This window comes from Rhinopithecus bieti, unplaced genomic scaffold (genome assembly GCF_001698545.2).
Source record: "Rhinopithecus bieti isolate Rb0 unplaced genomic scaffold, ASM169854v2 scaffold_12151, whole genome shotgun sequence".
Lineage (NCBI taxonomy): Eukaryota > Metazoa > Chordata > Mammalia > Primates > Cercopithecidae > Rhinopithecus > Rhinopithecus bieti.
The window spans coordinates 1,512,848-1,539,187 of NW_016807233.1; the positions used below are offsets into that span (position 1 = coordinate 1,512,848).

At 39.8% G+C, this 26,340-nt stretch overlaps 1 protein-coding gene and 1 pseudogene across 3 annotated transcripts in view; one reads left to right on the forward strand and one right to left on the reverse strand.

Moving 5' to 3' along the window:
- The window catches only part of ERG (ETS transcription factor ERG), a 288,895-nt gene that overhangs the window by 145,379 nt on the left and 117,176 nt on the right, over positions 1–26,340 (forward strand). Inside the window, exon 1 of one of the 3 annotated variants that reach the window (XM_017880673.1) lies at positions 24,226–24,367. The exons of the other annotated variants lie outside the window; for them this stretch is intronic. Coding sequence (XP_017736162.1) covers positions 24,350–24,367 — 18 coding nt within the window. The 5' untranslated portion in view covers positions 24,226–24,349. Of the gene's footprint in view, positions 1–24,225; positions 24,368–26,340 lie in introns of those variants that run through there. 3 annotated transcript variants of the gene reach the window in all.
- LOC108535004 (small nuclear ribonucleoprotein G pseudogene) lies at positions 20,195–20,396 on the reverse strand (annotated as a pseudogene).

Genomic DNA, 26,340 nt, shown 5'->3' on the forward strand with positions numbered 1-26,340 from the left:
TGGTGGCTCCAAATGGACCCCGGACCTGCGCAGGATTTCTGGCCGAGGGAGGTAAAGAGGAGACAAGGGCACTTACCCCAGAGAGGCCGTGAGAGTGAGGGAAGTGGGTCTCAGGTCCTGGTCCGTCTGCCGCGTGGGAGCAGGAGGAGGTTCCTCAACCCTTAGAGGCCTGAGGAGGGGTCTCCTCCCGGGTCTTCGGCACCAACTGATTTGTTTTTCTAAGACCACCAGAGCGGGCACAAAAGAACCAGCGACTAGGCAAGTGTAGGAGCAAAACTGCAAGTTTATTTTGGTCACCTAAGGTGTGGGGAAGAGGTCTGTCGGCCTCCGGCAAAGAAGGCCGACAGAGCCCCCCGGTTGGGGCTCTCGGACGGAGTTCCCGCAGTCCTGACATCCCGACAGAAGTGGAGGACCGAGGAAGGCCGTGCCTGGTGCCTCCGGAGCAGCTTTTCTAGGAGTGGGAGGGCAATAGGTGGGGCACGGGCGTGTCAGGGGGCGTTCCGCAGGTGCGACCAGGTAAATCTTGGTCTCTTTGGATTGACGTCACCTGGCGCATGCCCAGTTGGTCTGCACCTTCCTGGGTCGCCGGCTGCATTTTCGCGCGCGCGGGAAAAGTTGGTTAAGAAGAACCCGGAAGTGCACCATCTTGCCTCCGTTCGTCCAAACACATATCTGGTCAAACTTATGGTGATCTTAGTTGACAAGTTAAGTCCATTCAGTTAGAGTTACAAGTAGTATAGTTCCTGTCTCCTCAGGGAAGCTTTGTCACCATTGTGTGTAGGTTGGCCTGAAAATTTCTTAAGCTGATTACTATTTTAGCTTCCAAACTTCCACACTCGAATTGTGTTTTTTTGCAAACAAATTCAGTGAGCTTCACTTGTGCCAGGTTCCTCTCTCATTTTATTCACATGGTGATGAACCGTATTATATTTGTATGGAGGCTAACTTTCCCAATGGCCCGGAATATTGTTCTAAATTTAAGCTCTGTGCTCGTCTCTTTGTTTGTTTTCATGAGCTTTTTTTTGTCCTAGAGTAACCCCCACATTTTTTGGAGGTGGCGTCACGTAGTGTTTTAGATGTGAAATGAGGAGTTAGAAAGACTTTGGTCTGAGGTCTTTCTGTTTGCTTGCTGTGACTGTGGGCAAGAGACTTAACTTCTCTGTGCCTCCCACCTTTAGCTATAAAATGTAGTTAATAAGACATACCTAGTAAGGTTTTGTGACAGCTGGACCAGGGCTTGGCTCCATATGTAGTAGCTGCACTTTGAGCTGCTGAATGTCGCTTGAGAAAATGAAGGGAACTATGTGGCTGGTCTCACTTTAAATTGTGTCCATGAATCTCCTGTGCACACTCACCAAAGCCTGGAAATCCTCCTCGTCGACCCCGTGCTGTCGTCTGGCAGTGCTGTCCCTGCTGGGCTTCTAAGTGATGGGCAGGCTGAAGGCTCAGCTTTTTTTTTTTTGAGACAGAGTCTCGCTTCTGTCACCAGGCGGAGTGGCAGTGGCCAGATCTCAGCTCACTGCAAGCTCCCGCCTCCCGGGTCCGCCCTCTCTCCTCAGCCTCCCGAGTAGCGACTACAGCGCCGCCACCTTGCTCGCAGGATAGTAGAGACGTTCACCGGTTCGCCCGGAGGTCCTCATGATCCGCCCGTCTCGGCCTCCCAAAGTGCTGGGGATTACAGGCTTGAGCCACTGCGCCCGGCCTGAAGGCTCAGCTTTAATCTTGCCTTTTATTTGTTATCTCACTTCTCCCCACTAAGAAATGAGATCCAATCACATGGCTTAAAAACCATCTATAAACTGGTGATTCCCAATCTCGAATCCTGATATATCCAGCTCCCAACTGATATCTCAACATGTGTATCTATGAGCACCTCTGACATAAAGTCCAAATCCCGATCTGCCCTCCCCAATTTTGTATTCTTCAAGTCTTCTTCTCTGTAAAGTAGAAACACTATTTTCACAGTTGTTAATCCCTAACATTACACAACAACCACAAACCACAAGTCATCTCTGATTCTTCTTTTTTTGTGCTCTCTACCTCCAGTCAATCACCAGTCCTAACAGCTCTTCCTGCAGAAACCCCTGGTCCATCACCCCTCCCCTAGAATGATGCAGTAGCATCTTAGCTTGGCTATCCTAGCTTTCCTTTGTGCATGTTAACAAACCTTTTCTGTACACAAAACCTTCAGAACGTGTCAAGGAGATCAGACAATCCCTAATTCATCTTTGGCCCCAGTGGCTTCCTGCCATATTGGGGATTAAGTTCAAACTCCTCAGTTGGATCTGGCTCTTGCCCACCTCATGGACACAGATGAGATCGTTCAGCCCTGGCTTGTGTCTGTTCCTTGGATGCCCCTGAACTTGTGAGTGGCTCAAGGATATTTGAGGAGCTGGTCCTTCAGTCTAGAGGGCTGCTTCTCTGGATCTTTAAGTGGCTGGTTCCTATTTGTTGTGCAGGTTCTAATTTGATGCCACTTCTCAGTGAGGGCCACCCCCTCCAGCTCCTGGCTCTTCCCAAGGGACAATAAGGGTCTTGGGAAGAACTCCTGACACTTCATATCCAAACTCTCTGTTCCTTCCTTGCAGCGAATTGATAAATGACTTCAAGGCAAGGTTATCCCATCTCCCCCGTTTCATCTGCCTCCTTGCAAAAGTATTTCACACATGAAAAGTTTTGACCTGCTAACTGAGGAGAAAAGTAACCCTGGAAGTTTTTTGATTTTGTTTTTGTTGTGTGTATTTGTGTATGTTTATGTGTGTGTCTGTATGTGTGTGTGGTGGGGTGGGGGTTATCATGCAAAGAGTATTTTATACAAAAATACTTTCAATGTCCAAGCTGAGTTTCCCTTATTTGGAAGCTAATCAGATGACAAAGGCTTTCTCCCTGCTTCTACATGTGTGGTTAGGGTCTCAGTCCTAATTTGGTTGTGTAGCCAGATACAGCATTTAACGGAGAGAACAATACTGCAGTGGACATTCTTGTAGGTGACTTCTGGTGCACATATACACACATCTCTATTGTACGTGTATTAAATAGTGGAATTACACAGTCTTTGATGACAGTAGATGTGCTGACTTCTGTTGTTTACTTCTCTAATTCATTCTCCATCCTTCTCTGCTCTTCTTGTCCTGGAAGTTTGACTTCTGTCGACTACATCAAATGGGCTCCTTTGTCTTCTGTTGGGTTCAGCAAATGAGGGTCACCACAAGGAAGCCTGAGAGTAGGAGGAGAGAGCTTGGGCAGTTTTTTCTCCAGCTTTCTCTCTTTGGTCATGGGTTGGCAGTGACTTTTTCTCTCCCTGGAAGGCCACAGCTCCTACAGTTTATCCTCGCCTGTGTTCACAGCTACTGCTGCTGCGTGACTGCTACCTCCGTTGCCTTTGTAGGCCTGAAAGTAGTAATGGCTTCCTGTTTTTGCTAGCCCGGGTGACTTCCTCGTCCTTTGGTTTTTACTAAATTCTACCTTTACCATTGTAAATTCTTTCATTAAATTTTGTTCACTTATGTATTTGAATATGCTATATGCCTCTTATTACAGCCCTGCTGGATAAATACGGGTGTTTTCTAAACTGTAGCTGTGTGTGAGAGTTCTTATTGCTCCAAATCTTCACCAAAACTGTTAGTCTTTGTTTTAGACATTCTGATGTATCTGCGGTGTTATTTCATTCAGGGTTTAATTTGTACTTCCTGCTTTACTAATGAAGTAGAAGACCTTTTAATATATTTAATGAGCAGTTGGAGATCCTCTTTTATGATTGCCTGTGCAGTTTCTTCCCTGTTTTTCCATTGACTTGTGTGTCTTATTTATTTATGGGGGTTCTTTACATATTTTGGATATGAATAGTAGAATAGATGTGTTAAAGATATCATCTTCCAGTTCATGCACTGCCTTTTGATTCTCTTAATAGTGTCTTTTGATGAAAATAAGTTTCTAATATTTTTCTTATTTTAATGCAGTTCAGTTTATTAGTCTTTCCTTTACGCTTATTCTGTGCTTTGTTTATAGAATCTTTCCCTTCTCAAGGCAGCAACATAGTCTTCTATATTATGTTCCAGAAACTTCATAGTTTTTGCCTGTCATATTTAGATTTATAGTTTGTCTGACATCAACTTTTGTGATGTTATGAGTTACTTTTCAAGTTTCTGTTTCTCATGTGAATTTCTCATTTTCCAGCATCATTTGCCAACAGTTTCTCCCTTTCTTAACTGCTCTGCACATTTGTAAAAGATCTGCTGTCACCTTTGTCAAAAATCAAGTGTGTCCATATATGTATGAACGTGTTTCTGGACTTTCCTTTCTTTTCCATGGTCTGATTTGTTTCTACCTGCATGAACACCATTCTGACCTAATTGCTGCGCCTTGATAAAAATGTTTAGTAGAGCAGGTTGTCCTACCTCACTCTTTTTTTTTTTTTAGGATTTGCCTTTTAAAAATTGATACATTATGTGTGTGTGTGTAACACATGCATATACACACACACATAGTTATGGGGTACACATGATAGTTTGTTACATGCATAGAATGTGTAATGATCAAGTCAGGGTTTTAGGGTGCCTGTCACCTTGGGTATTTCCCATTTCTGTGTGTTGGGAACATTGCAAGTCTTCTTTACTAGCTGATTTGAACTATACAATGCATTATTGTTAAGTATAGTCAGCCTACTCTGCTATACAATATCAGAACTTACTCCTTCTATCTAACTGTATGCTTGTACCCATTGTCCAAGCTCTCTTGATCCCCACTCCCTCTCTCTGCTCAGCCTCTGGTAACCATCATTCACTTTCTATCTCCATGAGATTAACTTTTTTAGTTCCCACATAGGTGTGAGAACACATGTTATTTGTCTCTTTGTGCTTGGTTTATTTTACTTAACATAATGACCTCTGGTTCCATCCATGTTGCTGCAAGTGACATGATTTCCTTATTTGTATGGCCAAATAGTATTCCATTGTGTATATGCACCACATTTTGTTTACCTTTTCATCACTTGATGGACATTTAGGTTGATTTCATGTCTTTGCTATTGTGGATAGTGCTGCAATAAACATGGGGATGCAAGTATCTTTTGGATATACTGATTTCTTTTTCATTAGTTAAATACTCAGTAGTGAGATCTCTGGATTATATTGAAGTCTTATTTTTAGTTTTTTGAGAAATCTCTCTACTGTTTTCTATAGTGGCTGTACTAATTTACATCCCTACCCACAGTGTAGAAGAGTTCCCTTTCCTCTGCATTCTGGCCAGCATCTGTTATTTTTTGTCTTTTTAATAATTGGCATTCTAACTAGGGTACGATGATATCTCATTGTAGCTTTGATTTTGCATTTCCCTGATGATTAGTGATGTTGAGTATTTTTTTTCATATACTTCAGGGCCATTTCTGTGTCTCCTTTTGAGAAATGTCTATTGATGTTCTTTACCCACCTTATAAAAGATTTTTTTTTTAATTGTTGAGTTGTTTGAGTTTGTGTATATTCTGGATTTTCTATTACTAGATGAACAGTTTGCAAATATTTTATCCCATTCAACAGCTTGTCTCTTCACTCTGCTGATGTTTTGTTTCCTTTGCTGTGCAGAAGTGTTTTAGTTTAATACAGTCTCATTTGTCTGTTTTTTTGTTGCCTGTGCTTTTGAGGTCTTAGCCATGAAATCTTTGCTTAGATCGCTGTCCTGAAATGTTTTCTCTGTTTTCTTTTGATAGTTTTATAATTTTGGGTCTTATGTTTAAATCTTTCATCTACCTTGAGTTGATTTTTTATATATGGCAAGAGATAGAGGTCCAGTTTTACTCTTTTGCCTATGGATATCCAATTAATCCAGCACCATTTATTGAAGAGGGTGTCCTTTTCCCAATGTACGTTGTTGATGCCTTTGTTGAAAATCAGCTGGCTGTGAATATGTGGATTTATTTCTGGGTTATCAATTCTGTTCCATTGGTCTATGTGTCTGTTTTTTATACCAGTATCATGCTCTTTTGGTTACTAGAGCCTTGTAATATCTTTTGAAGTCAGGTCATGTGATGCTGCCAGTTTTGTTGTTTTTGTTCAGGGTTCCTTTAGCTATTCAGCCTCCTTTTTGCTTTCATACAAATTTTAAGATTTTTTTTCCTATTCCTATGAAAAATGACTTTAATATTTTAACAGGGATTGCATTGAATCTCTAGATTTATTTGGGTGGTATGGTCATTTTAATGGTATTAGTTCTTCTGATCCATGACCATGCAATGTCTTTTCATTTGTTTGTGTCCTTTTCCATTCCTTTCATTAGTGTTTTGTAGTTTTTTTGTAGAGATTTTTCGCTTGCTTGGTTAATTTTTTTCCGAGATTTTTTTTTTTCCTTACAGCTATTGTAAATGGGATTTTCTTCTTGATTTTCTTCTTAGCCAGGGCATTATTGGGTATATAAATGCTACTTTTTTTTTTAAATGTTGATTTTATATCCTACAACTTTACTGAATTTGTTTAGTAAACCTAAGAGTTTTTTGGTGGAGTCTGTAGGTTTTCCTAGATGTAAGATCATGTCATCTACAACGAGGGACAATTTGACTTCTTTTCCAGTTTGGATGACTTTTATTTCTTTCTGTTGCCTGATTGCTCTGGCTAAGACTTCCAGTCCTATATTGAATAGAAATGATAAAAATAAGGATCCTTGTCTTGTTCCAGTTCTTAGAGGAAAGACTCTCAGCCTTTTCCCATTCAGTATAATGCTAGCTGTGGGTTAATCATGTATGGACTTTATTATATTGAGGTATGTTTCTTCTGTACCTAGTTTGTTGAGAGTTTTTATTATGAAGCAATATTAAATTTTATCAAATGGTTTTTATGCATTTATTGATATGATCATATGGTTTTAGTTTTTTTCTATTGATGTGATGTATCATATTTATTGATTTTTGTATGTTGAACCATCCTTGCATCCCTGGGATACATCCCACTTGACCATGGTGCATTATCTTTTTGATGTGCTGTTGGTTTCAATCTGCTAACATTTTGTTAATAACTTTTGCTGAGCAAAATACTAGAAAACTGATATTCACCAGAAATATTGACTTGTATCCCTGCTGAACTGAAGTGATGTTCATCAGGAATACTGGCCCATAGTTTTCCTTTGGGTTGTGTCCTTGTCTTATTTTGGTATGAGGGTAATGTTGGCCTCATAGAATGAATTAGGAAGAATTCCCTCCTCTTTAATTTTTTGGAATAGCTTGGTGAGGATTGGTATTAGTTCTTCTTTCTAAGTTTGGTAGAATTCAGCGGTGAAACCATCTGGTCCTTGACTTTTCTTTGTTGGGAGATTTTTTTTCCTATCCAATCTTATTACTTGTTATTGGTCTGTTTAGATTTTCATTTTCTTTCTGATTCAATCTTCACAGGTTGTATGAGTTCTGAAATGTATCCATTTCCTCTAGGTTTTCTAGTTTGTAATAGTCTCTGATAATATTTTGTATGTCTCACTCTTCTTTAAGAGCATGTTGTCTGTTTTTGACTCTGCATTTCCATACATATTTTAGAATCACTCAAGTTTCACAAAAATGTTGTTGAAATGTTGATTGCATCTACATTGAATCTATTGATCAATTTGAAGAAAATTATATCTTTGATTATTAAGTTTTTCAATCTATGAATATATCTGTCCATTTATTTTGGTCTTCTTTTAACAATATTTTGTAGTTTTTGGTGTAAAGGTTCTGCACATATTATGTTAGATTTATTTCCATATTGTAAGGTATTTTTAATGCTAATGAAAATAGTATCACTTAGAGATTTTGATTTCTATTGACGTTTATGCTGATATATAGAACCAAAATTCTATATTGACCTTGTATCTAGCAAAGTTTTCAAACTCAAATATTAATTCTAATGATTTATTTCCAAATTATCTTAGAAATTCTCTGTAAAAAAATGGTGTCATCTGTAAATAAAGTTTTATTTGCTTTTCATTTCATTTCCTTGCCTTATTTACTAACCAGGACCTCCAATTCAATTTCAGACAAATGTGGTAATATGTGGGTTTTTTTTTGTCTTTTCCCCCGACTTCAAAGGATTAAATTTTAAAGTGTTGACATGAAAATGCATGGTTTACTGTAGGTTTTGGTAGATTCCCTTTATCAATTCATAGGATTTATAAGCTTCCTCTTTATTTCTAATTTACTAATAATTTTTAATATGAATAGATATTGAATTTTATTAAATGCTTTTCTTGTTTTGTTTAAAATAATATAAATTTTCTTTACAATGTAAATTTGATTATTTGTATTGTTTGAAACAAGTTTTCATTCTTAAAATAAATCCAGTTTGTTCACAATATATATTATTGTTTTATATACTTTTGGGTTTGTTTTCTAGAATTTTGTTTAGGATTTTGCATCTGTGTTTATGTATGAAATTGGTCTATAATTTTCCCTTTTAAATTATTTTCTAGTTACAGTTTGATATTAAGCTTTCTTTTGTTTTATCTGAAAAGCTTATGTAAGACTGGCACCATTTTTTTTAATGCATATTAGAATTTGTTGATAAAGCAGTCTGGCCTGAAACTTTCTTTCTTTCTTTCTTTTTTATTTTTGTAGTTGTCCTTTAAGAGGTCTGAGATTTTTCAGTCAATGTCTTTAATAATTATAGGAGTTCAGGTTTTGTGTTTTTTCTTTTGTCAGTTTTGGTAAATTATATTTTGCAAGGATATTATCTATTTCAACTAATTTTTCACATTTATTGATAGGAAATTGATCATAATATTCTATTATTCTTCCAATGTCTATAGCATCTGTACTAATAGTCCCCTTTTTATTGTTGACTTCGGTTATTTTAACCTTCCCTCTCTTTTCTCTATAATAACCAGTGACTTATGCATAGCTAATCTTTTCAGAGAACCAGATTTGGCTTTGTTTATCTTCTCTACCATATGCTTATTTACAATTTTCTTAATTTTGTTCTCATCTTTGTTATTTTTCTTCTTCTTTCTTTGGGTTTTTCTAACTTTTTTGCAATTGATGCCTTTGCCTCTTTCCTATGGAAGCTCACCAACAGAAACAGTAACATTATTATTTGCCCCACTTCATATTTACTCTTCTGTTTTATTTGCAGAACCAAGCCTTGTTCAAGTTAGTATTAAAATATAAATGACTCCTACAGCCAGCTCTTTATGCAGTGCCATAAAATGTGCTCTAATCAGAAGGATTTTATATTATGTGTTTTTAATTATTCTTGTGAATCCTCAGTGCCCAGATGAATTAGCAACAAATATTTGTCTGTAGATGTCAGGATATTTCCTCATACTGATATATTTCTCAGCATAACCTCCCCTTTAATTTATTTGCTCCTTTCATGATGAAACAGATCCTTTACCCAATTTCGCCTACGATCTGAATATTCCCTGTTTTTTGGGGACTCAACTCAAATTTCCTTTTCCTAATTTTTTTTTAACAAGTTTCACTTGTTATCTTACTAACAGTGTATTTAATAAAGTTGATGCTCAATAAATACTCTTGTCTCAATGAATAAGCTTCAGCGTCTTTGTAGCTATATTAATATATTTATGTATCCTATAAAGTCTAATTGGCAGCCTATCATAAGTTTTTTTTTAGGGTTTTTTTTTTTTTTTGAGACGGAGTCCTACTCTGTCGCCAGGCTCGAGTGCAGTGGCGTGATCTCTGCACCCTCCGACTCCCTGGTTCAAGCGATTCTCCTGCCTCAGCCTCCCGAGTAGCTGGGATTACAGGCACACGCCACCATGCCCAGCTAATTTTTGTATTTTTAGTAGAGACGGGGTTTCACCATATTGCCCAGGATGGTCTCGATCTCCTAACCTTGTGATCTGCCTGCCTCGGCCTCCCAAAGTGCTGGGATTACAGGCGTGAGCCACTGCACTCGGCCCGTAAGTTTTAATTAATATATTTGAATTTTCTTGGCATTTCAGTATTTCTATGTTGAAATATGAATTATTTTAAAATACTTCATCTGATTACAAAGGTAGCACACACTTGTTTTATACCAAATTTTCTCAACTGTTTAACTTGAAAAGGGGGCAGTTACTCCATGATCCAGATCTCAAAACTGAAATTTGTATTTTACGATGTTTTCTCTGTTTATACTAATATACATATGTGATAATTTTCTAAAACTTATTATACTTTGAATATTTTCTATGCAGTACATTAATATCTATCTCATCCTTCTTACTACTGTGTAGTATAATTATCCAATATCTGATTGAAAGACATAGTTTATTTTCATATTTTACTGTTACTGAGTGTGTAATAGCGGACATTCTTTGTACTTATAACTGTTTATTGTGAGTATTTCTTTAAAAATGGATTTCTAGAATATCAATCACGGAGTCAAAGGGTAAATTATTTTATTCCCATTATACATGAATGTCAATGCTCTTTCCTTCACATTCTTGCCAATGCTGCAAAATATTACATTTTTTCATTGTTGTTATCTGTCTAGGCCCAAATATTGTGTGGTGGTTTATTTATTTTTATTTTCTTTAATCTGTTTTCACTTTTCTTGGATGGTTTACACTTATGGATAGTAAACTCCTGTGATGGTGACTTGTGGTCATCCAGGATCTTTTGCATTGTGTGGGTTAGGATGGGCAAGACACACTCTTGTATATGTACCAGCTGTTGGTTTATGTGATGTTTTTCAGGTCAATATATTCCATGTGACAGTATACCTTCCATTTGGCTGACAGTGTGTCATGCACACACTGCCCACACACAATTATATTACAAGGCTGGTAAAACTGAATTGCTCTATTCCAGTGGTTCTCAACTGGGACAGTTTTTGGTTGCACCTTCAGGGACAGTTGGCCATGTCTAAAGACAGTTTTGGGTGTCATAATTGGAGTCAGTGAGGTGTTACTGGCATCTAGTGGGTAGAGGCTAGGAATGCTAGCAAACATCCTGCCATGCACAGGGCAGCCCCCACAACAGATAATTAACCCAAAATGTCGATGCTGCCAAGGTTGAGAAACCTTGTGGTCTATTGCAGTGACATTTTAGTGCTTTTATGATTTGTTGCATCACAAGTGTACCAATTTGTGTTAACTTTAACATGTTTATTCTTGCTCAAAAATTGGGATGTGTCTTACAATTGATTGATTAGAAAGTATTATGGTGAATTTTGATTGGCAGAATTGTTTTTTCTTTCCTAGTGATACTTTAAATCATGATGTGCTTTACATCTTACCATCCAAAGTATTAGATTTGAGGAAATATGATATGATTATGTCTTATCTTTTATCTCTACATATGTATAGTCTAATTTCAGTGTAGGAAGTCTCGTGTAGCATGACAGTGTAACTGCTATATTTGTAGGTATTAAAAATCAATCAATGCCTAGCTTTGCACCCATAGGCATTCCACTTTGAGCCCGCTGTAAGGTAAAACACAATATCCAGTGCTGGAAATAATTTCATATTTAGTTTTATGTTAAAGTAGTTCCTCTTAGATTTAGTAAATAGACAAAATATTGATTGAATGTTCAAATTTAGGGTGGAATGATTGATGTATTCATTTGGAAGGTTATGAATCATTCCTGTATCTATTGATTTTGTTCTTCATTTATATTCACTACCTTTAAATTCAGCAAAATTATTTAAAATTCAGGGGGTTTCAATGTTAGGGAAACATTTGTTAGGTTTCTAACTTCTTCACAGTAAGCCTTCTGTGTTTTCTTACATTTACAAGCAGTCTAATGATCCAGTGAATCCCTTACATACTGAATGTTGGGGAAGGGTTATGACAGGAATATCTAGTTTTCAAATCTTGGTTTGTTAAAGATCAGAAACCTTCCTTCCAGATCTTGGTTTGTTAAAGGTGATGGTCACCTAAACTAAAGCGTATTCAGACGACGGCTGCTTGATTTAATGGAGTGAGCTTTTATTCTTGGCTCTTATTGGAGAAAATCTGTAAGTGGTCAGGGGAAAATGGATTTCAGTGTGTACTGTCAATTCCTTTTTTTGCATTTGTAAGTGAGAAAAAAATTAGGTGGTTAAAAGGTGGCAGTTTTGAGTTATTAAGAATGATCTGGATTAGCCCCAGCTTCCATGGGTCACTATGAGGTAGCTGCTGATACTTCACATCTGGTTTTGGTTTGCAGTAACTGACAAAGAAGCACAATATATGTATAGCCCTATTGTTAGTGTCGTTCTACTCTTTTAAAGACAAAAAACTCCCCACTCCAAAGGTAGAGAAATATTTTCAACTCCAATTTACAGATTAGGCAAAACCTCTTGAGTTAAGGGTCACTAAAGGCAGCTGAAAAATTTCTTTGCGAACTTCTCAGTGTTCTGGCTGTTAAAGAAAATAGTAAAATAAAAGAGCTCCCCAGTGTAAGAATTCCATAAAACAGAGAGTGACGTGTGAGATGCATTAATGCTTTCCATTCCTGATGAAAAGCTTGAACAGCTTTAAGTAATGTGGAATCCAGTATCTCAAATCCTAGCTCCGTCTGGGAGGTGAGCTTTAGGTGCCCTAACTCCCTGGGATTGGAACAGCAACGCGTTGTCTACAGGCATTCCATATGTGAGTTTAATTATGATAACTTGACTTCTTTAAAGAAGCTTTATAGATGTTTGGGGAGAATCCCACTCAGGACTGTGGGTTTTCTTTCTCCTGCTTTACTTGGGGAAGGAGCACGCAGGACCATGGTTCTCAGAAAGGGAGACACATTCTGTGAACCTGTGCACGTCCCTGTGCCCACAGCGAAGGCCCTGTCCAGTGGTCAGCGAGGCCCACCATTGCAGCCTTCCAGATGGCTCTCATTAGAGTCAAAATTGACTGAGGGAAGCCCCCGGGGCGTCCTGGAAGCCTTAGAGACCATGCTAGGGACAGACCCCTTGATTTCTAGGAGCTAATGTTTCAGAGAAAATAATAACAGTGCCTTCTAAACACTAGGGCTTTTCTTTTTAGTAACTCAGGGTAATGAATCCCCACCCTCTCCCTCTGCTTCTCATTTACCACCCCCATTTCTCTGCAAGTCGCAGAGGGGAAAATTGAAGTTTTCCCACATCTCCTTGGGAAAGTAATCTGAGGTTGATGGGCAGAGATGTTTCCAGAGAATGGGAATGGGGTGCCAGCAGCATGGAGGAGCTTGGGGAGCTGCTGGCATTGGGCGTAGAGTGAAGACCAAAGTTAGGGATGGGGGAAGAGGGTACCTACTCTCATGGGGTAAAGTGACCCTGAGGCACCTCTACATTTAATAGGTCCAGAAAGAAAAATGGTGGAAAAGAATAGGAAGGAACTGTTGATGTTCCCTTCTTATGTCCTTTCCATTGGGTCAAAATACTGTTGTAATTTTGGCATATTTTTCTCTCTATCCAATATGCAAGTTGTTTGTTTGGCTGAATACTGCTTTGCTTCTTTTCTGCACGTCCAGTGACCGACAATGCTTAGCACATAGCCATTGTCAATCAAGATTTGATGAATGGATGAATGATTGTACAGAAGGAATATTTTCTGCTGTAGCAACGTTGTAAAAGTTTCTTCTTGAGTGAGGAATCTTCCGGTGGTATGCCAATGCCCGGTCATTGTGTAACAAATCACTCCAGGACTCAGTGGCTTAAAATCACAATGATCGCTTTATTATTTAGAATCTCTCATGGTTCCAGGGCTTGACTGGGCTGAGATAGATATTATGTGCTTGGAGTCTCTTATAGGTTTGCAGTCAAGTGCTAGCTGGGGCTGGATTGATCTTGGTTTCTTCGTTTATACCTCTGGGGGTTGATGCTGGCTGTGGGCTGGGACTGATGCCCGGAACACCTACACATGGCCTCGTCACATGGCTTGGGCTTTCTCCCCATGTGGTGGCTGAGGTTTAAGAGTGGCTGTTCCCAAGAAAATCAAGCAGAAGCTCTATTCAGGTGGAAGTTCTTATCACCTTTCCGAGGTAGCCTTGGAAGCCACATAGCTGAACTTCTGCTGTAGTCACAGCCCCACTCAGATTCAAGGAGTGAGAACATGGACCTCACTTTCTGATGGAAGCAAAGCCAATGTCATTTTATAGAAGGTTATGCATGAGGGGAAATCCTACTGGGCCATCTTGGGAAATACAGTTGCCATGGTGATATGGCAAATGTCTAGAAATGCAATCAATTACCATTCTAATGGTTTCTAATAAGTACGTGTGAAACCAACCCAGTTGCCTAAATAGTTTGACTGGAAATAATTTTAATCAGAGTTACTTTGAAAAATTACAAGGACTAAGTTGTATACAAATGGGAGCTATTCTTTTATATTGAAATCCAGATAAATCTGCTGTAAACTTATCATGATGCCAGCAAAATAGAGGATGTATACTCATCCACTCATTCATTCATTCGTTCTTACAGCTGGTATTTTTTTTTTTTTTTTTTTTTTTTTGACTATCCACTTGCTACAGGTAATATTAGCTCCATTATTGAGACGGAAATCTCATAAGATGCAGATTTGGGAGGCCTCTTAGAGAAAATTTACCTTCCTCACTTCCCAAAGACTCAATCTGAGAAGACAGCCCAAAAAAGCCACTTCCACAGCTCAAAGGGCCTGCAGCAAGACTTGGGAGAGAGGTGGTGACAGTGGGGAGAAGAGGGGTGGGGAGCAGATGACCTCCTGCTCTGTCTCTCTCTCATCTATTCATAGATATCAATACCATCCATTGTGTGTCTGTGTGTGTCTGTATTTGCCTGTGTGTCTGTGTGTATATACGTGTGTGCGTGTGTGTGTGTGTTTATATGTGTCTGTCTTTGTGTGTATGTGTGTGTCTGCATGTGTGTGTATTTGTGTGCTTCTGTGTGCCTGTGTATATGTGTGTCTGTGTTTGTGTGCTTCTGTGTGTCTGTGTGCGTATGTCTGTGTGTCAGTTTATACGTGTCTGTGTATATGTATGTGTGTTTATGTGTGTCTGTGTGTATGTGTTTATGTCTGTCTTTGTGCCTGTGTGTATGTGTGTGTTTGTGTATGTGTTTTCACATGTGTGTGTCTGTGTGTGTGTGTCTGTGTGTTTGTGTATGTGGGTCTGTGTGCATGCATGTGTCTGTTTGTGTGTGTGCTTCTGTGTATGTGTCTGTGTGTGTATGTGTATATGTGCATGTCTGTGTCTGTGTGTGTATGTGTACATGCATGTGTGTCTGTGTGTCTGTGTGTCTGTGTGTGTGTGCATGTGCATGTGTGTGTGTGAGGGAGTGATGGGGGAGCCATTGGTTCCTCACAACTTAAGTCCCAGCTATCATCTTAACTTTGTGGATGGTCAGCAGGCAGTTTAAAAGCAAATGAAGGCACCCATGTTGGGTACGTTCTGTTCAGAACTGAGGGACTGGCTGGTGCTTTGGCCATAGCTAGGCCTGGCCATCCCTTCAGGGGAGCCACAGCTGGCTGGACTGAAACTGGCTGGGCCTATCCCAGTGCCCTCCTGTCAACTGCTGTTGAGAGAACCTCACCTATCCCAGGGGAGTCCCAAGTTCAAGTCAAACTCTGGGTTCTTGAAGGGCTCTCCTGGACTAGCCACTGACATAGACAGTATTGCCCTTCCCTGATACTCCTGGCTCTGTGGCCGGCTTCGTTCGTTCATTCATTCACTCATTCAGCAAGTGCTTGTTGAGGGCCATCACTGACACAGTCATGAGGGAATCCCTGGGGCTCCCCTCCCAGTGTCAGCACCGGAGCTCCAGGAAGATGGGTGCCTTCCATCTCCAATGCATTTTAGTTTCTTCTTTGAACAAACCTACAAAGTTACTGGTTGATTGAAAAAGGAAAATTGGCACAAATGAATTAAATGACGCATTGGAGTCACCAAGCAGTTGGGGATGAAGTCAAGGTCCCCGTTACCAGGATGCTGCACGGACTGTTCCGTTTGGAGACATATCACGAAGGCTTGCCACCTCCAGTGCGTGCCAGTGAACCCCTCTTGTGAACTAGAGGTTAGCCCTGCACTCAACGGTCCTCAGTTCCTACCTAAGCCAGTTCATCATTAGCAATTCGTGTTGTGCATGCTGGCGGTGCAGAGCCCAGGGTCGCTTTTTCTCGAGCCAGCGTCTTTTATCTGCAGTTGCACCCCAGCGAAGCTGGAACTGGAATGTACGACTGTTACAGGGTCCAGGCCTCCTCCCATCTAGTCTGCGATGCCTTTCACATGAAAAGGTTATGTTTGTTTCCCTTTAAAAATAGCAGATGAGCAGATGAAACACTGCCTTAATTATCCTTCTGTAGAACACAGTGAAAATGAGCCTCCCTGTTCTACTGGCAGAGGGAGAGGAAAATGTATCCTAAACCGCAGTGGGTGAAGCCTCTTCAGATGTCGGTCAGAACCTTACCCACACCCAGCCCCGCCCGACAGCCCTGAACACAAACAAACAACTGTCACCCATTGACCTCACGATTCCTTGGTATATGAACCAAAGTGGGAGGGGAGAGAAAAGGAAATACTGCAGATATTTTCAAGTACAAGCAAAGACAGAAAGAGGAAAGTTGCAAAAGTGATTATATTTCTTTTTGCTTAAGTGTATAATGTTTTGATGACCAAAAAGTCAGTGTAAATGTATAATAAGATTAAGATTATTTTCAAGAAAATCTGCATATGAAGTTTTAAGGCTTATTTTACTTCATATATACATAAAGTACCATTTTTAGAAGTGATATACTCCATGCATATTCCAAAATACTACCCTGTTTTTTTGAGAAAGGAAGGGACCCTGAGGTATTTTGCACATCTGACGTATTATAGTATAATCTATATTCCTCCTATAACACTTATTTCTGGAAAGGATCTACTCGTTTCTGAGTTTAGGCAGGCACTAGCCCTGACGTCAGTATTGTGTACAGAGAAAACAAACAGCCTCTAAATTTACCGAATTTGATGCAACTCACATTTGGCAACATATCAAACAATCTAAAATGATTGTAAAGTGGAAAACTGTTCAGGCTTTTAAAATCATTAACAGTGGCATAAAACAATTATGCAATTTGCATGGTCAAGTCTCACCCCCCAGATTTATGCCTTGAATCTTGTATTCAGATCCGTGTAATTCATCTTTACTCCTAAAACATGTATATTTCTTTATGTTCTATAATAATGAACAATTCAAATTTTTCCAAAAGAAAACCCATTTCTGCATTATAAATGTTAGATCTTAATTTTAACAAGTAAAAAAATGAGACCACTGGGTGAAATAATGTCAATTCAAGGAATTTAAATCAAGAATTAGGCATACTAGTATGCTCTTTAAAGGCCTTTTTGAGGGACATTTAGCACCCTCTAGTGACAGCAATTGAAGCCGTTCAAAGGGAACTTCCCTGCACGGCTCACGTCTGGTTTCTAGCTGGCAAGTCAACAATGCAGTGTAGTTCTTTGGGCAGGAGGTGGTTGCTTCCTAAAATCCTTGAGGCAGGATTATTTTTGTAGCTGTAAATAAAAGCCTGGAATAATCTCCACCAGGCAACTGCGCAGTGGGAAAACCATGATTTATCCCTATCGGCTATAATATTTTTTGACTTATCACGGCCAGTCCACTGAGAAAGAGCATTTCTAGTACTCCTTGAACACTGCAGCCTTTCCCAAAACATGTGCTGAGATCTGTGTGGGCATCAGATGACAACAACCAATTTACTGACATCACCGTTTCAGTTCAAGTCGGTGCATTTAACAGAATTTAACAGATTTTCATATGAGTGAATTGGAAAAGAACTGGCCTGCCTTCACGTCAGCTGCACCTCTGTGTCCTCTGCGTTGCTTGCAGTAGGAGATGATACAGTGTGGAGAGGGTGAGGTGTGGAGAGGGGGTGAGGGATGAGGAGGGCTCGGGCGGAGAGGATACCGTGTGGAGTGTACCATGTAGCAGTTACTGCGCTGAGACAGACTCCCAGTGTCCTGTGCTCCTGACTTCAGGCACAGGTACAGGGCTTCATGGCATCCGCAGGTAGCCTGGTGATGCTCATGCAAATATAAATGAATTTGTGGCAAAGATTTTTTGCCTTCGCTTCATTTCTGATTCCATTTGTGATAGAAATAAATTCGCAAATAAATCATCAGATGAGGTGATGTAGAATTAAGTCCACCTCAACCGAAAACTAAAAGCCGATTTTAGGAAGCAGCAGGAAAAATTATTAATGCAGGCTTCTCCATAAATTTCTCTCAGTTGAATGCTATTATAGTGCCACTTATGATCTTTCTTTAAGAAGTAATCTGTATTTTCTTTAAAAATAATTCATAAAATAGTGACCGATTAAGACAAAAACAAGTGATGCTGTTTAGTATCTTATAGGTGAGATTGACGCAGTTCTTAAAAAATCATTGAAAATTCTGGCTAGAAGTCAAACAAAATTAATTTCAACAACCTGGGATAAATTCTCAGTTCGGCCAAGGATGGTGACAGGGGACAGCACCTGGGAAAGTACACTTTGGATCTGAGTCGGGGGTAGAGGGGGATGCCAGTCAGATGCTTTTGTGAATCTTAATGATGTGCCCTGTGGGTATACCAAGCCTTATGGGCACCAGTAGCACCATGATGTCTGTAACATCTATGCTCAGCTATACCCAGTTACATGGATAAAGAAGTTGAAACTCATTTAATGGTTTCCAAATTATATAGAGAAGCCTAATAATTGGAACAATACATTTAAAATTTCTTTTAAACTAAATAATGGTGACAAAATAATTACTCTCCTCTTAGATTTCTTTCTTAAAACCACAGATAGTACATTGGCATATTTGGAGTCCTTGATAATGGTTTTAATATTCCTGCATTTTTAAAGTCATATGGAGTTGAGTAAGAGCAAAATTGGCATAAACTTGAGAATGTGTGGGATGCTTATGAAATTGTTTATTGAAATCATTGCTCCATGTGAGCTGATAGAACTGAACTGACGTGTGCTTCAATATTAAGGAAATTGCAACTTGGTGTTGAGAAGTTGAGGATTTGGTATGTGATAACAGCTTCCTTGGTTTCTATTAGTTCAGATCAACCAAGAGAGTGAAGAATACATTCAGCACTCAGAGAAAGTGTTGAAACAATGGTTATTTAAATTGTAATTGGATTATTTCTTAATGTGCTGCTGGGGGATATGGCACTCCCCCCAACCCCCACCCCCCACACATGCTCATACACACACTCCCACACTCATACACACATACTCACGTAGTTGTATCCAATGGAGTGAAGCTATAATCATGAAGTATGCTGTGAACAGAAAAGCCGTCCTTAAACAGCATTGACTGGGTGCCCTTGAGGGCTGAGCGTGTCTTAATGCCGCGTATGTTCTCAGGCAAATCCACCAACTGCTGCAGATGGAAAAGTTCCACAGAGTGCTGGAGTTTTCCATTGTGCGGCAGCCCCAGATGCTTGATTCTTATCTACAATCTCAGGCATGTTCCTGGCAAAAATCCTTGGGACATCGTTCTTGCAGGGCTCTCATGAATAATCCAAACACCATGCATTTTAAATTCATGTGTCATCTTAAGGACAATATACAGCACTTTTATCCTATTGTTCTGTCGTTAAAAACCTGCATTTCATGGGTTGCTCCCAGGCTCGAAGTTTTACATGTGCAGAATTTGAGGAGACTGAGACAGGCTTCCCGAATGCCAAGACACGTGGTAACTGGATAGAGCCCTGTAATCCTGGCTTCCTGAGTGCCTACCGGAGTTCCTGGCAGGAAAAGGCATGCCATTAATATCACCTGAATGGATTAATGCCGCATAGATGGCCTCCACAAAACTCATGAGCATTTCTGGGTTTTCTTAATAAAATGAAAAAAAAATAATAAGAGCTCTATGCTTGCTGTAGACATTTAAAAAAGAACATGCATTTGGGTATGCATGCATAAAAGGTTTGACTCCTACAAGTATTGTGGGCTGCACTTTTCCAGAACATGCCTGTATTTTCAGACATTTACAAAATGTACAATATTGCATGTTACTTACATATTTTATATTAGGATATAATTTATGTTTATTACAAATTTATGTTTTGAAAATATAAGTAAAGCAAAGAAGAGGGGGAAAAAACAAAAAGCTTCTCTGCCAGTAGTATTGTAATATATATAGCTGTCAATATTTTACTTTGCCTTTTCATTTATTTTTTATTTTTTGACTGTTACAAAAGGTTATTTAACAAAAGTCTAATATGAAAACATACATGACCTAATTTTTACATATAGTAAAACAGGCCCTTTGGAGAGGGGACATGGGTTTCTCTGTTGAACAGCCATTATTTATACTCATTCCAAAGTTTTTAACGTGATAATACTATTTCCTTGTATTACCACCATTCCAATATTGTTCTGCTGCCAACTAGTTGACATCTCCACACATTCATCTATCACAAGGTTCGGAAAGGGATCAAGTCCCCATAATATTCCCTGGACATGTCTGCCACCATTGAATTTCATTTTTCAACTCGGGAAGGTGAGCTTCGCTCATGGTGTTCTGTTCCTCAGGTTCACAGATGCCTTGGAATGGAGTGCATGGCCACCCCATCTGCCTTTTAACAAAATGGGTCTATGATATAATTCTCCTATGTACTGTGATTTTTAACTAACTAGGTAGGATATCAGAGCAGTTTTCCATATTGCTAAGTGTTCGTCTATTACATCATTTTCCTGCAGTGTTTTTGAGGAGGGTGGGCGTTCCATTGTATGGATGTAGAAGGGAGGGATAAAGACATGAATGAGTCATGAGTGAATCTTCTGTTGTGTCCCCACAGATGTGGAGGTTCAGATGAGTCTCCTCTCTTTGCTCGGCACATGTATCACATTGAGAACCATGTGGCTGTCATTCAGAGTGTTCTCAGCCCCTGACCTTCCTCCCCATATTCCATACAGAGAAGTTAGTAAGGGAAAAAGAATGAGAACTTGCTCAATCTTTAGAAAATGGGAAGAAAAGGTTTTAGGATAAATAAAAATAGTGCTGCTTTTATTGTGACAGTGAATTTATGGTATATTTATTTTATATTATTTTGTTTCTCTCTCTGGAGTAAAACGTGAGCAGACTAGTGAAAGGTCTTGGCAGATTCACAGGAGATGGGTTTGTGCAGGAGAAGCACGCGATGGAAATGTACACTATTCCTAGGTTCTGCTGCCCACAGTCACTGGGTGGGCTGTGCTGGTCTAGTGTGGTATTTGCTGTGTCTCAGGGAGAGTGAGAAAGGACCCTGTCCTGACAGGCTGGGCCTGGATGGGCCTCAGGTAGGGGCCGTGTGCCGTGCTGCCCCCTAACTTGGTCTGTGTGGTGACCTGGAGGTATCTTTCCCTAGGGAGAGGAGGTGTCAGGTGGGAAAGGGCATCCTGGTTCTTAGGCTGCTGGGTGGTGCAGGGATGAGGCCATTTAATAGCATAGACTTGGGGTACAGGTGAGGAAAGCTGAAGTGATATCTGCATCTTAAGATAATTTCCCCGTAGGATAATGTTTGGGAAACGGTTTCTGCATTACTGTATTCTAGTTAATAGGTGTGCCTTGGCCAGAGGCAGTGGCTCAAGCCTGTAATCCCAGCACTTTGGGAGGCCAAGGCGGGTGGACCATGAAGTCAGGAGATCGTAGACCATTCTGGCTAACACGGTGAAACCCCGTCTCTACTAAAAATACAAAGAAATTAGCCGGGCATAGTGGCGGGCGCCTGTAGTCCCAGCTACTCGGGAGGCTGGGGAGGAGAATGGCGTGAACCCAGGAGGTGGAGCTTGCAGTGAGCCGAGATTGCACCACCACACTCCAGCCTGGGCAACAGACCGAGATTCCATCTCAAAAACAACAACAACAACAAAAAAAATGTGCCTTGTGCTATCAAGAGTCAAAGTGGGTTTCTTTTGTTCTTTTTTTTTTTAACACTTTACATTAAATAGTCAGAGATTACCAGGCTTGGATGCTATGATGCCATTTGAAACATCAAGAATTATTCTCTTTGAAGACAACAGGAATCAATCAAACATTTTGTCATTAGAAATGAGGAAGAGTTTCCTTTGTAAAATTTTGGAACAGAATTTACCACTCAGTATCCCCAAATTAACTTTTTATTGGATCACTTTCGAATATTGATCAAATAATGGCACCTGTTTTTGTCTTTTTTAGTATCCAATAAATAAATTTGTCTCTTAGAAAACAATATTTTTATTCATTAGAAAATGAAGGATATATGCCTGCATGTGTGTTATACGTAAATAAATATGGGAGGGAGAGACAGAGATTGAGAGAGAGCGAGCGTGTGTGAGAGAAAGTGGAGCAAATGATATACATTGGCACCAGCAGACAATCAGAGTTAACCAGGAGAAGGGTCTTAGGAGTTTTGTGTATTATCTTGTGGCTTTTCTGTAAGTTGGAAATTATTTCAAAATAGAGGGGTAGGAAATCCCACTCTTCACAGTTTGATTTGCATTAGGCAAGAACCAGGGAGTTCCGGTCAAATTATCACTGAAGCATTAGGTCCTGGTAGAAATGCTAATCTTTCCTGTTTCAGGGAACAACTGAGGGCTGGATTAGCAACCAGGAGGCGTGGGTGAGGCGGGACCATGCAGGGTTTTCTCCCGTGGCTATTTTGTTAGCAAAGCGTTCATCTTATTTAAAATTGGTGTTTGGTAAATGCATAATCGGGCATCACATGATGCGGGGGCCACAGTTAACATTTCACATTGATGCTTCTTAGGAGAGAACAAAAAGCAAGGACTCTCGGGGAAGCTGAGAGAGCTTTTCTCCTCAGCACTCCAGAATTCTAGTGGAAGCTGCCCAGATAAAACAGCTCAGGACTTTGAAATTTTCGGGGAAACAAAATTTTAATCAGCCTGCCATCTTATTCATTGTTCAGAGATGAAAAGAGCGGAAATCAACACCCCCTCATAATGTAGGTGCTGAGAACTTAAGTTCTGATTTTCACAGAATGATTTTCTTACAATATACTCTCTTTCTTTCCTTTTCCTTCTTTCTTTCCCTCCCTCCCTCCTTCCTCCCATCCTCCGTTCTCTCTTCCTTCCTTCCTTTCTCCTTCCTTTTTTTCTCGCCCTCTTCCCTGTCTCCTCCTCCTCTCCTTCCTCCCCCTTTCCCTCCTTATGTTTCTCCTTCTCCTGCTTCTTCTATCCTAACATGAGGTGATAAATCAGAGGTAGATAATAAAAGCCAGAACGGTTTGGGCTGGTGGGCAGAACTTTGACACATGCTGGCCTAAAGTCTGAGTGAAATTCATTTACTGAACGTCCAACTCTGCGACCAGGAATTGCCAGATGACTCAGGATTTGGTCTATTGTGTTCTTCGGGTCCCTATTGAGACCACACCTCTTTATGGGTCCTGCGTTCCTGTAGCTAGATTCAAAGCAAAATGTTTCTTCCAAGCAATTTCCTGAAAATGAGTAATTAGAGTCCTGAAACCCTCTAAGGAATGTTCAGGCCTGCATTTGCTGTACTTCCTTCGAGGAGAAAACAGACCTGTGACCCTGAACTTATAGCTTGGATTTTAAACATGTCATGGGGCCCTCACATGGCATCTCTGGGTAGCCAAAAGTTCTATGAGGATCTGTTGTGTGCAACATGGATGTCTGTCAGAGTGAGACCAGCTCACTGACATTCCGGGACCTTTGTAGTCATTTCAGTTACTTGGATTTTAAGTAAATACTTGAAACCAAGACTTGGGTGGGTTTATTTTCCTCTTTATTTTCTTGTTTACTATAAGCCTAGAGTCCTTGTGTTTTCCACAACTTTGTTGTAGAGCAAATAAAAAGTGCAAGTATTTGGAAGGAGAAAATGAAACTGTTCTGGAACACTCATATGAAATGTTGAATAAATATAGGTTGTTAAAAATCAGCCAAGCAATGGCTGTTACTGAACATGGCCATCTATTAACATGAAATAAACACCACCTGCAAAGTTTCCTTTTAGGAGAAAGGAGCTCAAGTCCTCTGTCCTAGTAATTCTGCGAAGAATTAGGCTGTGAAGGGCTGGCACCCGGGGCAGTGGGCTGCCCTCAACGCCTTGGCTCCAAGGTGCTCACAGCCCATGTGAAGCCATGCGGAGTCCCATCACATCTGCATCCTGCCTTGGTCTCAGTGCAGTGTGTCACACGGCGGCACACTGGTCACACCTGCTGTGGCAGTCCCCATCCCAATTGATGCCTTTTCTTTTTTTAATTAAAAAAAAAAAAATCTCCTGGCTGCATATCATCAAGAAAAACAACATTGTTTTCAGGGTCTCTTATCTCTCCACTCCCAAATATCCTGTTTCTTTGGGCTGGACAGCCAGGACCAATAGAAACCTCTTCCTGCCATTGGCTGACTTCATTTCCCAGACTTAGCACAATCTCATCCGCTCTAAACAACCTCATCAAAACTACTTTCTGGTCAGAGAGAAGCAATAATTATTATTAACATTTATTAACGATCAATAAACTTGATTGCATTATGGCCAGCACTATTAAGGTAAGGAAAGGGTTCCTTTTAATTTGACAAAATCTTGTTCTTGTTACTCTTTTCTTTGGTTTCCTTTATCAAGGCAGATAAGTTAGGGTTGGGCAACACCCCCACTGCCACAATAGAGGACAACAAGATTTCCTTTGCACTGCCTAGTAAATTTCCTTTTTCCTACTCCAACCATCCGCAAGGCTTAAAAACTTCAAACTCAGAAAAAAATTGGGGTTTCTAAATTCACTGTTGAGTGCTGTGGATTACTTTTGGAAAGGCTTTTCGGAGCGCTTCTGAATCTTCTGATTCTCTAACTATCCCTAACGGTGCCTGGATGTGTGTCTGAGAAAAGGCAGCAGACTCGGAGAGGTTGAAGGGTCAGGTCAAAGCAAAAGACGGGTTTGTAAATGTCGGACGTTTGGAGGTTCTTCGGTGACTCCTTAGCATCAGGGATGCCAGGCAGTCCCCGTGGCAGTGAAGAGATACTCGGCAAGTGGCTGCTGGTAATGGGACGCAAATGTTGACTTGATCTGGGGGACATCCATGCTGAGAACTGAGTGTTCTCGTAATTCAAACGGGGGTAATTTGGTTTGTTCTGTTATATGTTTATCTTCAATAAAATACCTACTCTCTGTGCACCGTGAGTAAGATTTCTTCCTAGCGATGGTTAGGTTTGCGGGGATTGGAAAGCAATGGCCGGTCGGTTCTCTGGGCTCTGGGGTGTTTGGTCTGATGCGTTTCCTTGCCTAAGTTTTTAGTTGATAGCATATAGAGATTAACGTGGAGGTCAGTCTGCACAGGTACAATCCTAAATATGGCCTGATTCCTGGAAATGAAGCCAATTTAATGGTGACTGCAAGTCTAGGGGCATGCAGTCTTGAGTAGGGGTCTGTTCCGTTGTGTTAAAGGCCACCATATCTTCGTGACATTTGTAGAAATGTAAAAAATCAGCAGCAAAAGCAGATACTGAGTGGAGGAAAAAGAAAATTGTATTTGTTGCATGTCTTTAGTTTTGCTGCATGAAGGTGAAAAGCATTTGGTGGTGTTTTCATGAGGCTTCATGAGGCTTTCAGTTCGTTGGAAAGTGCATAAGAAAATGGAAGTTTGCCCAGAATTGGGCCAAGGCATTTTCAAAAATATTCTTTGGTTTGGTATTTTCATAATTTGAAATGTTTGTATTAGATTTGACTCATATGTACCATAGAAACTGTGTTTCAGAAGTTCAGCTTTTATTTCTCAAGGTGTGTTCAATAATATATTAAAAATCTGTGTACCAGGAACTTTCGCCTTATAGAGATTTTTCTTTCTTTGGCTTCAAGGATTGGGATCTGCTGAAATATGGCTTCTATAGAAAGGAATTATAAAATTGAGGGTTACTGTGCCCTACTTTTAGCTGCATGAATAGAAATTACTTGATTTTGTGACACAAAGTGCTATCTTTTTTTGTTCTTGTTTTTATCCTTATTTATATTCGTGTTTGTTAAATCAAATATTCTGTGTCAATCTTGAATAGCTTGGGTACAATCTTATGTGTTTTTTCCCCCCAAAATTAGTGCATTAAAAAGGACATTGAAATAACAGACCATCCTTTAGAAGGTAGGTACATTTTGCAAAACATCCAAATATGTTATACTGTTTAATTTAAAATATACATTTATGAATACATGAAGCTATTTTGAAAGTTTGAATATTTTTTGATTTTCTGAATGATTTTTTGGAAATAATAGTTTACACTTGTCTAAGATACTATGCTTGATTTAACATTTTATTCCATTGCATTATGTGTTTATTGTATGTACCCAAGTGAACCTTTAGAATGACTGCGGGTGAATTTTTTTTTAATCTTCTGTTAAAATAGTCCCTCTTTATAGGTGACTTCCTTTAAGACATGTTTCTGTTAGATTTCCTGGGTAAAGTAATGAGATGATTTTACAGCCTTGTTTATAGAGTGGAAAAGGAGGTCCTGAGTCTGTTGACTACAGTTTTAATTA